Here is a 21,603-nt window from a genome sequence, read left to right on the forward strand (position 1 = left end):
TTTTTACTCAACAATAAGTAAGTTGAAGAGTGTTTTTAAATGAAACATATGAAAATCATCATGTATACTTGCTAAATGTTAAAAGCTAGCCTAACCAATTCCTTTTGTCACATTTAATTCTAGAGCCCAGCTTGCAGTCTGAACTAGACGGCAAAGATATACCGGTTGTTTGGGAAATTAAAAGATTGAATCTCATCCTTAAACTAAATAAGCTAATTTAATTGTGTTCCTGTTTCGGCACATAACAAGTTAAAAACACTCCTGTAAAAGTGAAATTAAAAACCTAAAGTGCAAAGTTTATTTTTTTTTATCAAACTTCTATTTCCGCCATACCGTCGGGACCCCTAAAACTACATTTCATTAAAAAAAAAAAACCTTTTAAAGAAAAAGGGCAGAATCAAACTTTTTTTTTTTTTTTTTTTTTAATTAAAACAAAGTAAAACCCTTACTGAAATGTGAAAAAGGTGATTTGGAAACTTGGGCTGTACCAGATACGTAAACTGCACTAAAACGATTGGGTTTTGCCAAAGGAATTTCCCCGTGGACCGTTCTCCAAAACACATTTATTAGAAAAAGATTCATCATTTTTTATTAATATTCATAAAATCCATTACTGTAGCATCCAGATGTTTTTTAGATGTCCAAGCCTTTTCTCATTTATTTAAAAAAAAACTCTAATTTTATTAAAGCAAGGGTTACTTTATTTTTTTTTACTACACGCACAAAAATTACAGATAACTTACGATGAAAAAAAAAAAAGTCATGGATGGTAAATCTATTAGATGACTATAAGAAATGTTGACGCAGACATGACGCTTCTCCCACAGGAAAACAAAAATGGCTTTTTTTTCTAATAAAATGTCTTTTCATGAGCTGGAAACAGAATAAAAGAATATTCATGTTTAAAGTACATCTTTGCTTGCCAGGATGTTAAGTGTCTGTGAATATTGGCCTCCGTACGCTGTATCTGACATGCCGTATGTCTAATGCGGTTGATTGATGACATATCCGCGCGTACCCTGCACCTGTTAATTCCTATGCACTTTTTTAGAGATGTAATTTCCTTGGTTCAAAACATCATTTGGTTGCTTTATCGTCAGGGATTTACTGGAAAGGCTATTTTGAAAAGTGGGTGTATTGCAAGTTTTTTGTATCCTTTTTTGTAGAAGAATGTTCATGCGATTAGTTTGAAATAAGGATCTGCGTGCACATTTGATTAGCTCATATTAGTCATAACGTGCGGAACATTTAGAGTTACAGCAGTTTATGTTAGGTAACGTTGATCCAGGGGAAAATCTGATTGGCTTGGAGTCAAGAAAGATTCATGTTTGGGACACTATTAAATAAAAGTATACTTTGTGTTGAGACAAGGCTAGTGACGGTATGATGAAAGGACCAATTCAGTGTCCTTTAAACAAATAATGCTCATTAAAGTACTTTTTATGTACTTTAAAATGCAAAATGCTTACCTTCCAGTAGAAGCTGCAGAGCTTTAGCGCCTCATCTCCTCTGCTGCTTGAAGCAGCCAATCAGTGGCAAGAAAGAGTTCCTACTGAAGCCAACAGGAGCACTTACAGCGCATATCCCGCAAAACACTTGCCGAGTCAGTGCTCGAGCTTATTGGCTGTGAGTATATCCAATGGCAGGAGAGCAAACCTCCAGCAAGGCAACAAGCAGACTGGGTGGGGGGAGGGTGTAATGTTTTCTTATCTGTGTTTTCAATGGCAATAAAGATTGCTGACACAATGTCAATGTGAAGACTACATTTCTACCGACGGTGGGGGATGTAGTGAGTCTGTGGATCGTATTTTATACTTTTGCCATGATCCTGTGGTATTTTGGGTTTCATTAATGTGTTAAAAGGGTTTTATTCATTGAAGGAGGGGCTTGCAGATGAGTTGGGGGTTCCACTCGCCAAACACTATGTACAGTATTAAGCATAACTCCAGCAAGCCTCTCTTGCAAGAAGATCATAAAGATTTCTTGAAAGCCTGAACTATACATTATACTGGTTCATTCCTCCTTGCAATCGAAAATTGTCATGGTTGACTCTTTATTGTAAATTATATTGATTTGCAATTTTCCCACAAGCTCGCCTTTTAGTAAATAAACCCATGTGGACTGTATTCAGTATATGAGGATAATTTCTTTTTAATATCAAATATAAATATTTTTTTGCTTACTTGGAACTTCACTCTCTTCGATCAAAACTCCACTGCCGGGTCACTAATGTTTTGATTTTGGTCTGGATGTGTGTTAACGACCCATTATGCTAAAATAATCTCTTCCTTTACAAATCTTCCAAACAAATAAGCACACGCGTCTTTCCTTCCACCGCATGCTGCTGCTTCTTTTGTAAAATTAGCATTTAAAAGCTGTCTCTGTATTAATTTCAGACCCTCATACAGTGTTTGTTTGTTCTCTCGGTGGAATGAGCTATCCATTGCATACTAGAATATACAAAATACCACTTCAGGCCTTCCTTCTGAGATGATTCCTTTATATGGAATGTTCTCGGCTCCATCAATTAAGCTGTAACATTCCACTGTTTTTTTTATAACTATGGGAATGCGGTAACATTAGCTAATTTTATGGCCCAATTTAGCACAAATCATTTTGAAAATTAATGATGCTTAACGGGAAATTTTCATCAGTGTTCAAAAAACCCAAGATGTTAACGTAATTGTTGTATTTAAACAGTTCCCATATGTTGCAAAATGTACTTCAATATCCTGTGGATCGCAGTTTATGACATCATAGCTTCCATCTTGTTAGAACAGCAGACATCTCTGGTATAGCAACAGTGACCTATTTACCAAAACTGGTCATCAACACTGATCGGTGGTTGGATCTGAGTCTAATAACTTTCTAAATGAAGAAGCTAGTTCACAATATTCCATACTGTTTGCCATTTGGGCTCTTCCAAGATTGCATGGCATTCCAAATGAATACTTTGGGCACCCTGCGTGTGGAGGCCTTCTACTTGGAGACATAGTATAATCTTATATGGGGACCAGAGATGTAACTAGAGATTTTGGTGTCTAGAGCTTTTGTAGGTTGTAGATAATATGCTATTTTTATTTAAGTCAGTTTCTGATAGATTTGGGGAAGTTGGCTGGCGGTATAGAAACCTGATAATAAGACCACGGCCTGAGTCGGATTCATCCTAATACAGGAGAGTCCTTGCACCCAACTACCGAAACATAGGAGGTGTTTTAGCCAGCCTGGCTTTGACTAGTGCACATATATATAGTTTTTGAACATCTCACCTCTAATACGCATATTTTATTGCTTGGAGTTTACTGTTGTCTGAGTTTTCTGACCCACGCCAATTGAGTCCAGAGATAGACATTTAATTCATGCCTCTGTTTTGCACTACATTTGAAACCTAGATAAAGTCAAACACTTCCAATAGAGAGAGGTTTCTGTGCTTCATGATCTAGAATTCAGATAATATCCATCCTTTATCAAAGGCACAGAGCCAGATCTTAGACATTTTTTCTGCAGACTAAATCTCCCACTTGGATTTTTGGTAATCGGTCTGCCATGCTCTCTAGATACTCGTCACCCTCCCCCCACGCTTCTCCAATTACATCTTTTGTCACCTTGGGAGAAATTAAAATAAATTGAAGAGAAATTGTCTGTTTAGATTACAACATGCTAATTACACTCCAAGGAGAGAGTGTCTTGTCGGAAAGCCTTTGATGTGGGACTTTCAGGCCACACGTCCCGGACTGATTCATGTCCCTCCCTACAAGTGCTTGGCAGCTGAAAATGCTCAGGAATTTAGTTTCTTTGAAGTGAATCTGAAGGGTCCAAAAGAAAACCCATAAAGGGAATGTTGAATTGTTCTTATTGCCTCATTCAAGGCCATGGTAACTGAAATGAAACCAGAAGGAAAACATTTTTTTTGTGTTTTTTCATGATATGGTCAATGGCTATAGGATGCGGTCCACACACGTTCCGTCAAATTTGAGCACCTTTTGGTGGGACACTTTATCCATTGGACAATATGGTCATTTGTCAACATCAAAGAGTCACTGGCGGGACTTATTCTAAAGGAGAAGGAATTAGTCCTAACTGGGCTGTGTCCCACCCTAGGTTTGGATTATTTTTCATTATTTTTGGGTGACAACTATTTAGAATAGAGAGCAGGGTCCAACTTAGGCACCACTTATGTCTTAAAGCAACTCTCAGTCCTACCAGACAGTGTCTACTAGTACCATTAATAACACCTCCATAGCCTGTCGCAATTTTTTATTCTTGCGGATAAGAGACTGCTTTTGCTCAACTCCACAGTCCAGAAAAGAACATCTTTTTATCCTGGTATAATTTAAAAAAAAGGTTATAAATAATAAAACTAGTAAAAATATAAAAATAAATAATATACCGCAATGGTCAAGACATCGGTGATGGATAGGGTAGTAGTAAATGTGATACTTATAAAGAATATTATTTCACGTTGATAATCTGTTAGCTGGTGTGAAAAACGAGAAGAATACTGTAAGTACTGTTAATCTGTTTCTAAGACATACGTTTCATTGTCCTGGCTGCAAGAAAAAATATGGTTGAGAGAACTTTGTTAAGGAAAAGTCTGCCCCCCTTTGACCCTTACATTTTCCATGGTATTTCTGAAAATGCTGCTCACCTTTGAACTCAGGACCTCTTCGTGACATTCCCAACCCACCTCCCCAAATTACCAAATAATTTGCTGGAACTGTAAAAGCTGACTCAGTCCTTTGTCTGTCGTGCCCTTGGCTGTCACTGTGACCTAGCATCTTCCTTCACAGACCCCGTCATCCAAAGTAGACACATCTCCAAAAGAAGCCCTTTCATTTCTCAGACTACTCGGAGCTTTAAAGATTTTTTTTTCCCCCCCTCTTCTTTTTGATGTTTTTGAACTAATTGCCCCGCAATGAAAAGTGTTTTGTTTCCTTCTCAGACTTGGCTGTGAGAAACATTTCACAAGCTGGAAGCAATCCCCACAATTTATGCCAAAGATCTTATATAACAGTGAGAAATGGTCAGCCAAAATACATGAAGTTCGAGCTTATTTTTTTATTTTTTTTTTGTTTCTTTATCTTTGTAATATTTATTATTTTAGGTCATTTTTAGCAAATTAGATATCACTTGGAGCAGCCTAATCTAAATTACTGATGTGAAAGGAATGTTAGATTTCATTGTGAAATATTACAACAGATAAACGTGTAGTGATTCATATATAAAGAAATCTGTTCTTTTGCCATAATCATAATCCAAGAGGCACGTTTTTTTTTCCTTTCTGAAGCATAATGGGCTCTAAGATTTTAGAGTACGGAAAGTCTGATTATAGCTTTCCAATATGGTGATTTTTTTTTTTGGGTCTCGTCGTAGAATATAAATAGAACCTATGGAATGTTTTTTGTTTCAAACCCCCTTGCATGGAGATACATCATGTTCTGATTGGCAGGGAAATCCTCTACGCTGATGCCAAAATTCTCATCCTATTGGGACTTAAAGCTGTTCGTAAAGCAGTGTCCTTAGTCACCCCCAATATAAAAATGTATATTTTTGTTGCTGGAAACATGTTGATTTTCTATATTTTAATGGTTTCAGGGTTTTTTTGTGTGCCTTTTGACACGTTACCTTACATTAGACTGTAAGCTCTACGGGAAAGGACCTCCTTCTCTAATGTTTTCATAACCCAATCAAAAAGTCTGTAGACCACTGCACATCTGTTAGCTGATTAATAGAAAAAATACATACCTGTTTTCAAGCAGGAATTCCCTCCTTGTTTTACTTGTGCATGCAGCATGCAGCAGATCTACCAAGATCTATATGTCCTAAGTGTCTTACTTCAGGAAGGACAGTCCCTTTTTGGGACCTAAATCCCCGAGTCTCTCTTTTTAATGTCCCTAAACTCATATATAAGCAGCAGATCTATTTATCAATTAAATTTTATTAATAAAATAAGTTTTTCTTCTGCGAGTACATGCAGATTTTCCCCATTGGGCCTCTTGAAATATAGGGATATATAACAAAGGATGAGTGTTTAAAATATACGACCCTTAGTGTTTGTAATATGGTATATGATTTAAATACATTCTATGGAAAAAAAACACTCCAATATGGTGGTGATGGGCTTCACTTCTATATCGATTTAATTTATTAGGTGACATGTCTGTTTTTCTGTTGGCATATAAAGTCAGTATTAACCTCCATCAAATGAGCTGTGTATTAAGTAATATATTTATTTTTATAAAATTATTATTATTATTATTTCTCTAGTTTTTTTTTTTTATTTTATCCTGTGCAAGTCCCCTTAGGGAAACAATTTACATGTCTGCTTGGTTGAATTTTCATAAGAAATTACTGTAACTGTCTAATTCACGTTGAGTTATTTCAAGTTGAAATGAATAGTTCGTATTTAGCAAAATCACACAGTTCCATAAGTGTAGGAACTAAATCCTTAAGTAAACTATGTTTTGCAAAAAGCTTGTTTTAATAGCTGAGGACACTCAGATAGCCCCTTATATGAAAATATTGTGCGCTGTGCAAACCAGTTATTCCATTCCTGCTTTTTTTCATTCCACTAATATTTATGTAAGAATATGGTGAATTAGTGTAGCTTGTTGTGATTGGACGGAGCACAACGAAGTAATATTGAGTTGTGATCACATGATTTTGTTGGAACCCCCCCCGAAAAAAACTGTTACATTGTGTCACTCCTCAAATGATGTTAATTGTGGAGACTCTAAAGAATACGTTTTATGTTATTACTTAAAAATATAGGGCATGTAGAAAGCTCAGTTATCTCTAATATCAATAACTATCATCCAGTAGATGTACCTACCATGTACCTGTTTAGAAGGAGACAGTCCCTCTTTGGGACCCAAATCCCTCATTGCTCCCTTTATGCCCACTCTTTTCTAGGAGCTCAGGTTGTTTGCTGAATGTATCACAGAGTTCTATGTCCCCAAAAAGTCACAATAATGAGGATAGAAGCCAAGATGGCTGTTTCTAATAGCCTTGTTTATACGATTTCATCTCTGGTTATAGTATCAGTTTGTCATCGACTACTGACTGGGGCAGATTGAGGCAAAAAATATTTCTTCGCTCTTGGACTGCTTATATTTAGAGATTTTAGGCCACTGTCTGAAGCTTTATTGTGTGTTTTACATGTAATTCCACACACTGCCACTAGGGCATCTCAAGTAACAAGAGCTTTATGAAGAATTTACCCATCGACTGAATGCTTTATGAGTTCTCTATGTATTTTTATGGATTATGAATGTATTTTTGTGCACTTGTGCTATATGGCCTTGGTTTGGTTTTCTCTTTGGAACCCTGTTGTGATAATACATTCATAGAACTGGTTAATAACCAATATTTAAGCTGTCGCCATTCTTTGCTTTTGCCCCAGGATTGCTTAAACAGAATACATGCTATTCTGTATTCATTTTATTACATTTTTAATTGAAAGCATAATATTAAAAGCACAACTATAATTGTTGTGGTGTATGTAGTCCAGTAAAGCAAAGAAAGGTATTTCAGCCATGTCTTTAGAGCTGCCAACTTGATGGAGGGACCTCTATGTTCTAAAAACATATTTGGGCCAAAATATTTCTGAGCCATTGAAAGCTTCTCTTCCCATGTTTCTCTGTACTGCTTTCTGCAGACTTGGTTCCAAATCATCACATTGCTCCATCATACTGATTGTCTCACCCAAGAAAGCGGGTGTACAGACAGGAGCTTTCAGCTGTTCACTTCACGTGCTATACATTCCCATGGCACAAGACGTAGTGACCTCCTCATCCTCTGGGTTTTCACCATCTGTCACAATAAATTAAGATTATAGTTTTGTGAAAGTTTAAGTTTCGGTGATTGATGAACGTGAGTGAATGAATGTGAGTGAATGTGAATTCAATGTGGAATCCAGGACATTAAGAATCAGATACCATTTTGGAGTCAAGAAGGTTTTTTGCCTTCTACTTCTTCATCATCAAGAGTGGGGTTAAGCTTCACAGACTTGTGCCTTTTTTTCAACCAAAATTACTATGTTAATAAAAAAAGTTAAATAAAAAATACAGAATTTAAAGGTGCTGTTCCACTTTAAACATTAAATGACATGTTGTGTCCCTCATATGCAATCTTCCTTTTTCTTTACCCCCCAGCTGTATGCTGTGCAGGAGGCCGATTTCATTTTTTTATTGAATAAGCACTTTTAAACCATATATATATGACCACAAATTATCCTTCTAGTGGCTAAACATGAAATTGCAAAATAATAGTAACTACCCCGCTTGTCAGCTCGCTCGTCTTTTACTCTGATGTTGTAAGGCTTATTCCATTTGTATACATTCAATATAATCTATACGTGATGTAAGCAAAGCTATTTCATAGATACTCTTGTGTGTATAAATGGTTTTAGAACTGATATTGGTGTTCTGAAGAGACCTCCAACTTACTTACTTCCAGTTAGGTTTTTGATAAAGAGCTGGTCTGAGAAGCCGTGGCATAAATGATTGAAAACATTTTCAACAACAACATAAGTCTTCGAAATTCCAGGCTTGAGTAATGCTATGTTAAAAACACAGTCAGGCTACTTTGATGAGTTCTTTTGGGTGACAACGGTAGAAGAGTAGTTACATGGTTATTATGTCTAGCAGAATGTAAGCTCTCAAGTCCTAAGTGTGTGTTAATGTTATTGGCTATTTTGTACATTCTAATGAAAAAAAGTGTATAAACACTGAAATGGGTTAACTTGACCTAAAACATATTACTTTATCACAGACCTTGGCAAGTACAGTTCACTTGGTATTTGGATCGTTGACTCCTTGATGATGACTCTAAGTAGAGCAGCGGGTCCACATTTGACCACCCTTGCTCCCTCTTAAATCAGTTTATCTAGCATAGCTGTTCAGCCTAGAGAAACCCAAGAGCAATTAAGAAACATATCTGATTTGGGTCAGTGAGACCTTGAAGTTCAGATGTGCCTGTGTCACGGACTGTTGAATAATTTGTACATAAATAAAACCCCATCTGTAGTTACAAAGCCTTTTAGCTTCATAAAAATGTCATCCTTATCACAGGCATTGGGGGAGTGAGAAAAAATATCCTGTATGCACAAAATTGGATTAGGTTTCAGCCAAAATAGTGTTTTTGGAGCCATAACTGTATTTATCATGTTAAGGTAAACAGCCAAAATATTAATAAATAAATATTGTCCCCCTTGAGAATACTAATGGGAACATCACTAGGAAGATAAAGGCTGTAAACCATTAGAATATCGGGAAAGGAATCTTACCACACATTTGTTAATGTTTTTTTTTCTTTAGATAATATTTTCCTCCATATTCCCGAATTTCTGTAGTTAGAGGCTTTGCATAAACTCCTGATTTAAGCCCTCTTCTAAAATCCTCTCTGGTATACTCTCTAGACAATTTTTGCTTTTTGAGTACATTATGTATTTTGATAATAATGTGAATTATGTTTTCTAGGTCACTTTCTTGGAAATAATACAGTCATTGATGTTCTGAGACAAGGTGGATATGAGGTTGAACATACTCCTTCAGGACAACAAGTTCCAGAGTAAGACTGGCTTTTTTTTATTATAATACATTTCTTAACAGCTGGGGTAGAGGGGAAGTAGACACATTTTTGGTATTGAACCCATCAAGGAATACTCTTTGTAATGTAATCTACATAACATGTTTTGAGTACCATTACTGTTCTAAATTAGAATTATTTCATGGTTAAATATATTAATCAAAAGACTTAATGGTTCCATATTGTAAAAAGGTTGGTTGGACAGTACTGTTTTATGTTTGTTCCTTGTAAAACCTTTTTTCCCTTTTTGTCTGCATTGATGTGTACCCTAATTTTGGGAACCGTAGGAGGTCAGCCAACCACCAGAAAACCAAATAAGTGTGAGGCTGACACTTATTTATTTTCCATTTTTACCAAAAACACAAAACATGAATTTACAAATCTATAGAAGGGCTGTGAGAACAAATTATTTTGTCCTAAATTATTCACATGACTTTGTGAATAAAGCCAGTGTTAGCAGCAAGGCACCAGGTTCCGTGGCAGTCACTTTATTTGCCCTCCAAACAATCTGTCTCAATAAAACAAAATTCCGTCCAGTCTGGTAAACGTTGTGAAATGAACTCAAACACTCAGTTAAGGAAGATTCCCATAAATGAGGCTTTTTGTTGTGTACTGGCCAATTAGTGCGTTGAAATTCTGACTATTATATTCTTGCTTCTTGTGCCCCAGTTTAAATTTTTTTACCCCCAGCTCGGTTAAGTTCATCTACAAACAGAGCATAAATGGAGGCCCAGTAACCTGATGTCTTTCGGAAGGGCTGGTTATGTCCTTCAGCAACTTATATATACTTAGGTACCTTAGATATCTAACAGGTACTTCTCTCAATTGACATGAGAGAGGATTTGGCTCAGTACCTAGGTTTGACCTTGAAGATAATGAGGGCGACTGCTGAGATATTTGAGGTTGACCAAGTTCTGAATGGTGTCTTTTTAGAAGACCATGTTTTTTTTATTATACAATCAATAAAGCAAGACGTTTTGTTAGTCACAACCTGTGTGTGGTCTGTACTTCACATTAGTAGCTAAGATGAGCCAATCAAAATCATACCAATTTTTTTAAAACCTGGAAACATTGGGAAGTTTTTGAATTAATTGGCATACTTTGCATTCAACACGGTCTAGTAATATTTTTCCCTAGAATCTGTTAGCCCAGAAATGTCATAACATGGAACAAATTATTTTTTTTATTGTATTTAATAACAACGTTAAATACATTTTAAAAAATAATAAAGCAGCTGATTTGAAACCAAAAGTATTTGCTACTGGATTAGAACACCCTGCATGTTCTGGACACACACCATAGCCACATTCACACGAATTTGCTAGATAGTATCTGGATCACATACTCTTTGTTCCTGAATGTAATGACTAAAGACATGAAAAACTTAACATAAAATGGTTTGACCATAATTATATGTTGTGTAACCACAACAACCTTTTATAAAAACAAAAACCGAGGTTTCAAAGCTCAGAGACAAACCGCACATAGATCAAGTCAATGGACATTTCAAAAAATGTCTTGCATGATAGTATAATGTAATATTTTATATGCTGGAATGGACATATACTATGGAAGTTGTGCTCAGCTCAGTAAAAAATCTCCAGCCCCCAACTTGATATATAATTTATAAATGTAACAATTAACAAGTTCATATAATTATGTGAATTAATTAATTCATTCATTTTTCAATTGCCTAACTGGAACATCCTATCAATATGCCCTCAATGAAGCTGGCCAAAAACTTGGCATATTCACAATGATTTCTCACTATAGAAGTTTTGTGGACCAAAAACTCCATTATATTTATAAGTTAGTGCCTTGGCCAAAAAATGTGGCATCATCGCCTACAGTGGAACGTTCTGTAACCCACCTATTGTGGTTTTGATTGTGGCTACACGTTACGTAGCAGGACAATGATGTCCTCAGCAGCCTTCCGCTTGACCGAGATGACTTGTCCAACTGAATGACCTACGTTTCAGAACTTCTTGAAGAGCAAAGTTCTCAGTCACTATCTTGGTGCTTGAAAACATGAATAGCCTTGAAGACCTTCATGAATTATCATAGCAGGGCTGCATTTTCTACAAGAACACAGGGACATCTTTCTTCTGCTATTTTTCAATTAGCCTCTGAAAGCCAGATGTAGATGTTGTAATTGGTACTGGTGTCTTCCCAGGTAAACATTGCAAGCTTACAAGAAACCAGATCTGCTTGTGACCTATTCAAAATCACATAATACCCTCAGATGTTCTAGTAGGTCACCAAACCCTGATCTCTTCTGAGCCAAAATATTCTGTAAGGCAACAGAAAAATGTTTCCTCCTTTGGCATAAAATGTCTTGTCGCTACATTGAAACCATTTCACACAAATCTGTGATTGTTGCAAAATAATCTTTTACAAAGGAAAAGCTTGCGTTAAACCCATTGTTTTGCCTTTACTATTCCCTTTAATTATTTAACCAGTTTATATGCTCTGCTTATTAGAAAGAGACTCTGGAACAGATGATGTTACGGTCTTTAGGGAGATTTCCTTTTGTGTTCCTAAGAATCAGAATTTTATGTTTAGATTTAAACACTTTGTGGTAACTTTTGATGGGCCTTCTGGGACTCTTAAAGATTATGATGCACTCTCTTTCACCCCCAATAAAACTATTTATTTAAATAAGGACCTCCATCAGTAAAAAAAAATACAAAAAATAAACAGGAAAAAAAGAACAATGGGGCAATAAAAACTTTGAAAACATTCCCTGAAATCAAAAGATACCATACAAAACAAAATAACATATAACATCACAAAGTAGAATGATATAGTACATAGTAACACCAGATACAAAAAAATAAAAAATTTACGCTATATAAGTATATAATATACATGTTATACCATACGTTAAATATATATATATATATATATATATATATATATATATATATATATATATATATATATATATATATATATACACGGTATATTAAGAAGCACTCATGGTTTTAATGCTTTGCATACTATAATATGCATCATAAAGTAATATAAGAAAATATTATATACATAACTGGAAAGGGTTTGGCCAGTTCTCCAGGAGAAGCACCATTTCTCCAGTTCTCCGGGTCAACACTTGAATCCTCCGTGTAGCTGGAGTGGGGTCCTGACCACTCCCTGCCTATTTCTCCTTTAAATGGGGGTGTTTCTCGCGATGTTGGCGGGAACACCCCCAAAGTCAACGGGACCACCCACTGACGGCAGCATGCAGTCCTGGCCGCGTCACTCATAGGTAGGCTCCTGGTAGCCTAAGCCCAAAAGTCCCCAAGTATGATTAAATATATATATTCATTTCCCTTAGCTATTCTTTTTGAATATTTTTTTTTTATTTAACAATGTTTAACTTATTTAACTTATTAATTATTGTAGACTGATATTGGTTTTATTTTGGTAGAATTTTATATTTGGAAATTAAGAAACTGAAACATGTGTAAGTAACATCTCCTTAACTTTTACTTGAAAACCTTACTTTTATTTTACCAGTTACCAGCATTTAGGTAGCAGCTCTGTTTTTGATATACACTTAGTTACCCCTTACAGTTAGGTGATCCTTTTTGATTGCTGTACGGGTGCTAAGCCAGTCCCACACACACCATACGCTGCAGCAACACTTGTCATGAGTCTAGAACACATTAAATCAACATGTTTTCGTATTTCAAACTTAATTTTTCCGAAATTAAGAAAATGTTTTTTGAACACCTGCAAGTTGCAGGGTGCTGCAGTTAACTAAATATTGCCCCTGAAATAAATACGTGTTGGCGTGTACATTCGCGCGGTCACGTACCGTTTCCACAGGACAAATTCTTGGACAAGTCCGACGCGTTGGCTACAGGTGCTTCCGGAACTTCTGTTATTTGGTATTACTGCCCCAAATTAAATTAACAGCAGCTGGGCTATGTGATGCACACAAGCTCTTGGAATCCGCAAGCGAAAGTCTTTCGAACCTGCAAGACAGGGAAAGTAAGAGATTTGCCGTGGAATGTTCTCCTTTGCCAAATGAGGCCGGCAAAAGCCAAAGCGTTTGGGTTTTATTGCAGTAGTAAGATTTCTGTTTATTAGTTTACTTTACTGGGTCTGAAATAAGTGGAAGAACATGCCGAAAAAGATCCAAGCATTGTTCCAGCACACAAACTTCACATCTAACAGATCATTAGCGTCTTTTAGTTGGCGTAAGCAGTACCACATGGCAGGGTGTTCAGAAAAAACAAGCTTTCTACCCAGCTCAAGTTGCTGACAAATCTGTTTCCATGTATTCGGTCAGAAGCATTGTATACATTATGTGGTTTGAGTCTGTATTGTGTAATGTGGCGCCAGTCACTTTTCCATACCTCCCAAGTGTCCACCTTTAAGAGGGATAGTCCATCTTTGGGGCCAAAGAATTCCTTTGTCCCTTGTTCTTCTCCTGATGTCCTTCTTGTACCAAGAATATTTGCTTGGTATGAGTAGGGCCTTAAAGGTCACAATGATGCGTACAGAAACAACAGGAAATATGTTTACAGATTAAATCACTATGCACCGGTATAAAGAGAATTAAGGGGACTTTATTTCTTACTCAAAAAAATATTTATTTTGTGAAATAATTTTCTTATTAAAAAGAACTGTGATCCATTGTTTGGCATATCGTATTAAAGAACCTGCTGCTGAAACCCCAGACCTATTCTAAGCCCATACGATTGTACCCCATTAATGTGACTGCATAGTGGTAAAGGCTCGATGTGAAACAAATGGGTTAAATTACGTAAAGCTGAATTGCTTTTTGCCCTCTTTCCAGCCATACCTACAGAATTAGAATTTGAAAAAAGCTAATGATAGCATGAAGATTTCATATAAATAATGTTCTATTTTTTCAAAGGAAGTAAATGACAGGAAATGCAGAGCATATGTTTCTCTGGAGAGAAGTTTATAAAGATATCCACGGTACTGGTTCGCTGTGAGTTGAAATTAAATAACCCCGTCAAGCCAGGCCGCCTTGTAGACCTACACCTCAAAGGTGCTGTATTCACAATATTCACGATAAAATAAAAATAAAATGAGATACAAGAGGACTCTTTAACTACGGTACTAATGTTTTGATAAGCTGTGACCAAGATTCTATAGTATTGTTCTAATAAGGATCCTCATGAATATCATTGGTTGCCAAGAAGTAAACTTAATATCCTTCTAGTAGACATTTCACCTGCCACACCCAGAAGAAAAGCACCAATTGGGATGTTGAGATACCATTAAATCAGAGAATATAAAGGTCAAGACTGTGTGATCCGGAAGAATCTGTTCAATCACCCTGAGACCCTCCGGTTGTGTGACCCAGAGAATCTTTCCAGTCACTCTTAGATTTTGTGATCCTCAGAATCTGTCCATTCGCTTTGAGACCGAGATTGTGTGATCCTGAGAAACTGTCCAATCACTCTGAGACCCTGACATTGTGTGATCCTAGGACTCTATCTATTCACCCTGATGCCCTCAGATTGTGTGAGCCTCAGAATCTGTCCAGTGACTCTAACACTCCAAGAGATTCAGAGAATCAGTCCGTTCACCCTGAGATTATGTCCACACTGGGACTTTTAGATTGTGTGATTCTCGGATTATGTCCAGTCACTCTTAGACCCTGATACTGTGTTATTCTAAGAATCTATCCATTAACCCCGTGATGGTCAGATTGTGTGATCCTGAGAACCTGTCCAGTCACCTTTAGACCCCGACATTATGTCTGTCCAGTCACCCTGAGACTCTGAGATTGTATGAGCATTAAACTATGTCCATTCACCCTGAGAACCCAATATTGGGTGGCAGGTGACACTTTCAGTGATCTGGGGTAGTGGCTTCATGAAAGAGCTGGGATACCCATACTGAGGGGAATAGTTAGCCTCAGACATTGGTTACCAAATGCCACCCCCTACCTAGAGGAAACTGACCTGGGGACCAGTGGAGACAAAGCTTCCCAAGTATGCCCCTGACTAGTTATACCTAGGAAACATGTCTATTATATCAAACCTCCATGTGATTTCAATGAGATATCTATTATACTTAAAGCAGCAGTATTTTTACAGGATCAGCAAACTGAGCCTTGTTCAGAGTTGCTGCTTGAGTGAGAAGTTGGAACTTACTTAATGAGGCATGACAGATATCAACGCTATCTCTCTACAAAACCCTGTGTATGCCATTTGCCATCATTTACGCCTTCGGCATGAAAGCCTGTGACATCGCTAAAGGGAAAGGAGCATAATGACTCTGAAGTCTGATTCTCACAGAAGCACCACACAGGGAACATGGCTGGACTTGGATTATAAAGATATTTCAATTAGAGATTCCATATTCATATTGCCCTTAATGTCCTTTTAAAATGGGAAATCTGGCCACCCTATGTCCCACAGCTCGGTATTGAATTGAATTGAGGAAAATAGAGAAAAAAAAAGAAATAGAAAAGAAATAAATAATTAAAACTGAGCAAGAATTTATTTGAAATAGATTTTTTTTTTTAAGTATCCAAAGTGCGTGTAACGGCTGAAAAGCAGTGGTTTTAGAAAGCCCTGGCAGCGTTCTGAAAAAAAAAAATAGCCACATTCCCCGATCACACGCAGAGGTTTTATAACCCTGGCAGCCAAAGATTCCCTGCAACTGTTCCTTTGTGCGAAATTGGAGGGTTCTTGGTTTTTTTTCCTACTGAGAAGGTGTAAGATATTTTATTATTATTGAGGAAAGAGACCACTTTAGAGAATTGGGTAAGAATGTGATCATAAATGCTTATATTCAGAGTAACAGGAGTGCTTTCCGAGCCAGCATCGCTCTTACCTTGCACAGCAAAATATGGGTTCCGTACACACCTCCCGAGCCAAGAAAAGAGGCTTTCTTTAAAAGATGCCGTTAAAGGGAAATTATACCCAAGAAATAAATTACGTACAATTACCTTTATGACATATAAAGTGGCTCCTGCCACCGGCATTTTAATGTGTGCATGTGCGATACATATTAGCATAGTATATTTTAGACATTTCAATATTAACCCATGTATATTTTATTTCGTTGGCTGTTTTCTGTATATTACAGGGCTTTTGTCATTTTTTTGATCACTGTAAGCATGTGAGTGCCTTTTTTTATGTACCTGCATTAATTAGAGGATGTTCCTATCCTGGACTGATGCGATCTAACAAGAGTGAAATAATTACATGTGGGTAGAATTGTTTGACATGTGAAGGTCCAACTCTGAATGAACTCATCAGCATTGTAAGCATGCCCATATTGGCATAAGTGTGTTTTATTATATATATATATATATATATATATATATATATATATATATATATATATATATATTATATAATACATATCTTCAAGCAGACTTATATACTGATATCCAGACATTGTCTTGTAGCATAATTAGCAAAGAAATTGGTAAATACTCAGCTCTTCTTTAAGTATCTCCCCCCATGTCTGGCACCTAGTATATGGGAGAAGTGGATCCTTGTCTACAGACCTGGACTGGCCATCAGGCAAACCAGGCAACTGCCAAGGGGCGCAAGCGGTGTACAGCTAGTCCACAAGCGGCAGATTTTGTCTTGCGCTCACTTTCATAGCCCCTTGTTTATCTTTGCCCCAGTTGATACTGAAGGGCATGATAGGTCACATGAATGTATCTTAAATCTCTGCTAATGTGGTGTAGTGAATAGAGTGTGGCCTCGTATTCCAAACTCATATCTCCTGCCTCGTATTACATGGACACTTGCTGGTGATGGCATATTGTACCCCTACCTGGGAACTTTCTAAATAAGCCGACCCTGAGACTTGAAGTATTAACCCATTAAGTGTCCAATATGAATCCTTTATGTAGTGACTAGCCAAATTAGCCAAATTTCGCGTGTTAGCCAAATGGCTCTAATGGCAGTACTCATGGAAACGCTGCCATTATTATGTATATTTAAAAGTACACTTAATTGAGTCACCTGCATTCAAGCAGGTATTTACCATAGCAAACTGGTAGCAAAAACATCATCTGGGAGTCTTCTATATGATGACAGCAGTGTAGAATCGGAAGGAGTCGATTGCAGACTGTGTGACCCAGAGAATGTGCCCCTTCACTTTTTGGGGCAAAAACCCTGAGACTCGGGGTCAAATCCTGAGACTTCCCAGTTATGATTGTACACAGTGCAGCCCTTGTTATCCAGCCAATTGTCAGCGAAATCATTTGTATTTCTGTACAGTGGAAAAAATCCTCTTACACGAGGAACCCCCGGCAGTTCCAAGGGGACGCAGTACATTATGGAGATAATCCGCTACACGAGCACCACTTGCTAAATGTAACAGTTTCCTATACAATAGAGGCATTGTGAGAATTGTGTTTATCGAGAGCGCAGAATATCTGATCCTGGCTTACATTGTCAAATCGGCTGGATTCATATAAAACAGAGAAATAAAAACACAGAATGTTGCCGCGTCACCGCAAATTGTATAAACATTAATTACAACTTTCAATTTTCATTGGTGTGTAACTTGGCCCGAATAAAAGGTCTGAGTTCAATTTGGCACAATCACTTCTGTTTTTAGCCAGAGGAAATTTTCTTAATTAAAGAAAAATCTCGTATTCTCCTTCACTATTTTTTTTTCTCTATAAGAATGACAAAAATAAATGTTTTTTTTTTTACTTTTCTGGGTATCTTGTAACACTAAGGGAAATATACTTTTTGACCCGTTCCCCAGCATTACAATGTATTGCTCCAAAATATATATTTTTTCTTAAAAAAGTTAATTTTAGCAGATTTTACTCCAGGGCTGTAGCATTTTGTTAACAATGGAACATACACAGGAGGGAACGTTTACTTGATGGTGTTTTCATGTCAAATCATTGAGTTTCCAGACATTTTTTTTATAATTAGGCTACACCACTGGCACAAAAATGTTTAATTCTGTCACATGTTAACGTTAAAATTCATCGCAGGAGCAAATTTGTATCCCTGTTATTATTATTGTCATTATTTTTATTAGAATTATTATCTTTTATTTCGTTTTCGGGCCTAGATTTCAAATTTCAAAGGCTAATAGTGGAATAAAACAACTAGAAACAGCAAAAAAACCCCCAAATGTTTCGTGGAGGAAAGTAGCACTGGAGGTAGAAAAAAAGAAAATCAAACATTTTGGGAAAGCAATTTCCTCAACAAGCCTTCTAAATAAGAATACGATCTCCGCGCTCAGATTAGATCTGTTGTTTATTTTACTCGGCACATGTTTTAAGGGGGAAAAAGTTCAACAGGATGTGTAGCTTTGTCGAATTTTGTAAATATCACTTCTGAGACGCACAAAAGGCCCTTCAGTGCGAGGGTTGGCACAATTGCACATAAGTGAATTAATGGCCGCCAGCTGACACGCTAACAGCTTCACATATTGACTCTGTCCGCTGTCTTGCGGACTTAGGTATTTATTTATAAATCCCTTCAATCATCTTTAATTTGTCCAAGGATCTCCGACTCGACGGCACTCTTTGGAGAGCAGAAGGTATTGCGCTGATGGCCCTCATGGCAGAAGACGTTTTATAGGGGAAGAATCAAAGGATACAAAGAACACGTTACTATATTCATATAAGAGACGTATAGAAACAGACACATATTCACACTCTGGAATACGCTGGTAGATGTGCTAATATAATTAGAAATGTATAATTAGAAACCATGTATTTATAGGTAATGCTCCCTATACCTCTAAGCCTGCGTCTAATTTAAACCTGGTGTCGCCGTGTTTGTAATTCCACTCATGAAATTGTTTCTAAATGGGAGACCGAGGTATTAAAGTTTAACACCAGCAGCTTAGTATCGCGTGTTAACACGGGGACTGCAGATGTAAATCAGTTTAGTGTTTTATCTTGTGGGAACAATGCACTTGTTATATAGCTATAGTATAGAGTGCTTGAACGACCTTTGTATGAATAAATACTGTGGCCTGGAATAATCCTGGGTATAGTATCCACTCATGCATACCTTCCAACTGTCCCGTTTTATTTGGGACTGTCCTGGTCTGGCCCCTGTGTCCAGCCTTTGCGTACAGTGGGGATGATGGGCTGGTTGGAATGATAATCTGATCTCCCCCAACTGGCCCACCATGTTGTGACATCGATAGAGGTCTATGACCATAGACCTCAACCATAGTTCCAATATGGCCACCTCGCAACACATTTAAGCTGAGTGGAGCAAGACGACCAGAAGGGTAAATAAGAAGGTTGTCCTCTCCCACCTCTAACCACGCTTCAACTCTGCTTCTATCCCACCTACAAAGGTGTTCTGAATTAGACACCTAAATTGTTGGATGGGAAAACCCATGTGAAATACTAACCGAGGTTCAGATTTCCTAGTATATCAACCAAAAATCTAATAATGTATACTTTTATATTATGGTTGCCATATTGGTTTTGCATGCTTTTGACCATAGCTACTCTGCAGCAAGCGGGATGGGTCACCTCTGTGAATGAAATTGGTACTTAATCAAGTTTATTCATCCCCCATAAAGCATGGAAGCCCTTCAGAGGTGGTGGTCAGCAACATGTAAAAATTGGATGTGTGATGAAAAAAAGAATGCCAGATAAGGCAACCTTATTTCATACGCATTGCCATCAGCAGAACAGGTTCTGCAGCGAGTCTTGGAATCCACAGAGAATACTCATCAGTTCTAATCTAGAATGTCGGATGTATTTAACAATAACATGGAAAACCCTGCAATTTAATTAGTTAAAGCTCTTCACACAGGACATGCGTCTCATTGTTAACAATTACATCACATACTTCATGCTCAGGAGACAGTGTCCATGCCGACATCATGATCTTCTCAGACAACGTACTCTTAGCACACCCAAATAGTTTGGGAATTGGAATAAAAGAACAGATTTATTTACATTACCAGTTGAGCAAAGCCAGTGCAAGACAATAAGATGGCTTTGTGAATGACATCAATTTGCAAAAATGTTTCTGCGTGACTTCTTAAGTTGGGGATTAAGTGCATTTAATTTAAACATCCAGGCCACAGCTTACCGTGAATTGTTTTAAATGGTCGTAAGTTAAAATGTTATCACAAGATACTTGTTTATAGAACAAGCCTTTCACAGCTTGTGTCACATAAATAATTATTATTATCATCGACCCAACTGAATACGGGATATGTCAGAGAGCTACATCTATGTGTATAGAATCGCTAAGTATTAAAATAGTTGTGTACATTAGTGTTATCTAGATGGAAGAATGGCAAGAGATGATCCCAAATGATCCATATTTCGAAATAAATACAATTCCCTAAGGCTACTGGCTAACAGATAAAGCCTCTTAGCTGCAAGAACCTCCGGCATCATGGAGCGTTAGAGATTTAGTAGGTCATTGAGCTAATTTCCAGCAGAAAAGATGATAATAAGGTATTATAGAGTGGCATGAGATACCTTAAGATGCTGTCAGCGCATGTATGAACTGATAGACCTCCATTATTATGTCTAACTCAGTGATTCGGCAGATTGATATATTAATTTAATATTTAAATTTATTTTTGTGTTTTTTTTTTTTTGTTTTTTTTTTTTTGTTTTTTAGCACCAAACAGTTTGGAAGCCCAAGCTTGGACGATTTTCTGGGCACCGAAGCTCCAGCAATGCCATACTTTGATCATACCCCATCTGTGTCCTCATTCCCTGACGAAGCTGACGATGATATGCTTCCTCCACACCTCCTTTTACCAGACAGTATTAGTCAGCTGGAGGAGTTTGGAAAACAGAGCAACTGGCACAGAAAACATCACAGAAACCATCGCCGCCGGCAGTTTAATGACCTCTGGGTTCGTTTGGATGACAGGTAATTCAATGTATTTTATTTAATTTTATTTAAATCCCCTTAACCCCTTTTAGTAAAAATCATGATTTTTTTTTTAGTAAAATTTTTTTTAGTAAAAATCATGACGGGTGCACTGTCCACCTTCTTGGCACCCCAAGGGTGCAACCTGTAAAAACAAATTCTTCCCTTAAATGGC

General features: G+C 37.1%; 1 protein-coding gene across 1 annotated transcript in view; it reads left to right on the forward strand.

Moving 5' to 3' along the window:
• TRABD2B (TraB domain containing 2B) overlaps window positions 1–21,603 on the forward strand; it is a 108,355-nt gene that overhangs the window by 77,136 nt on the left and 9,616 nt on the right. Inside the window, exons 5-6 of the mRNA XM_053468953.1 lie at window positions 9,480–9,570; window positions 21,171–21,428. Of these exons, the coding sequence (XP_053324928.1) occupies window positions 9,480–9,570; window positions 21,171–21,428 (349 nt within the window). The remainder of the gene's footprint in view (window positions 1–9,479; window positions 9,571–21,170; window positions 21,429–21,603) is intronic.

Source organism: Spea bombifrons, chromosome 6 (genome assembly GCF_027358695.1).
Source record: "Spea bombifrons isolate aSpeBom1 chromosome 6, aSpeBom1.2.pri, whole genome shotgun sequence".
Classification (NCBI taxonomy): Eukaryota; Metazoa; Chordata; class Amphibia; order Anura; family Pelobatidae; genus Spea; species Spea bombifrons.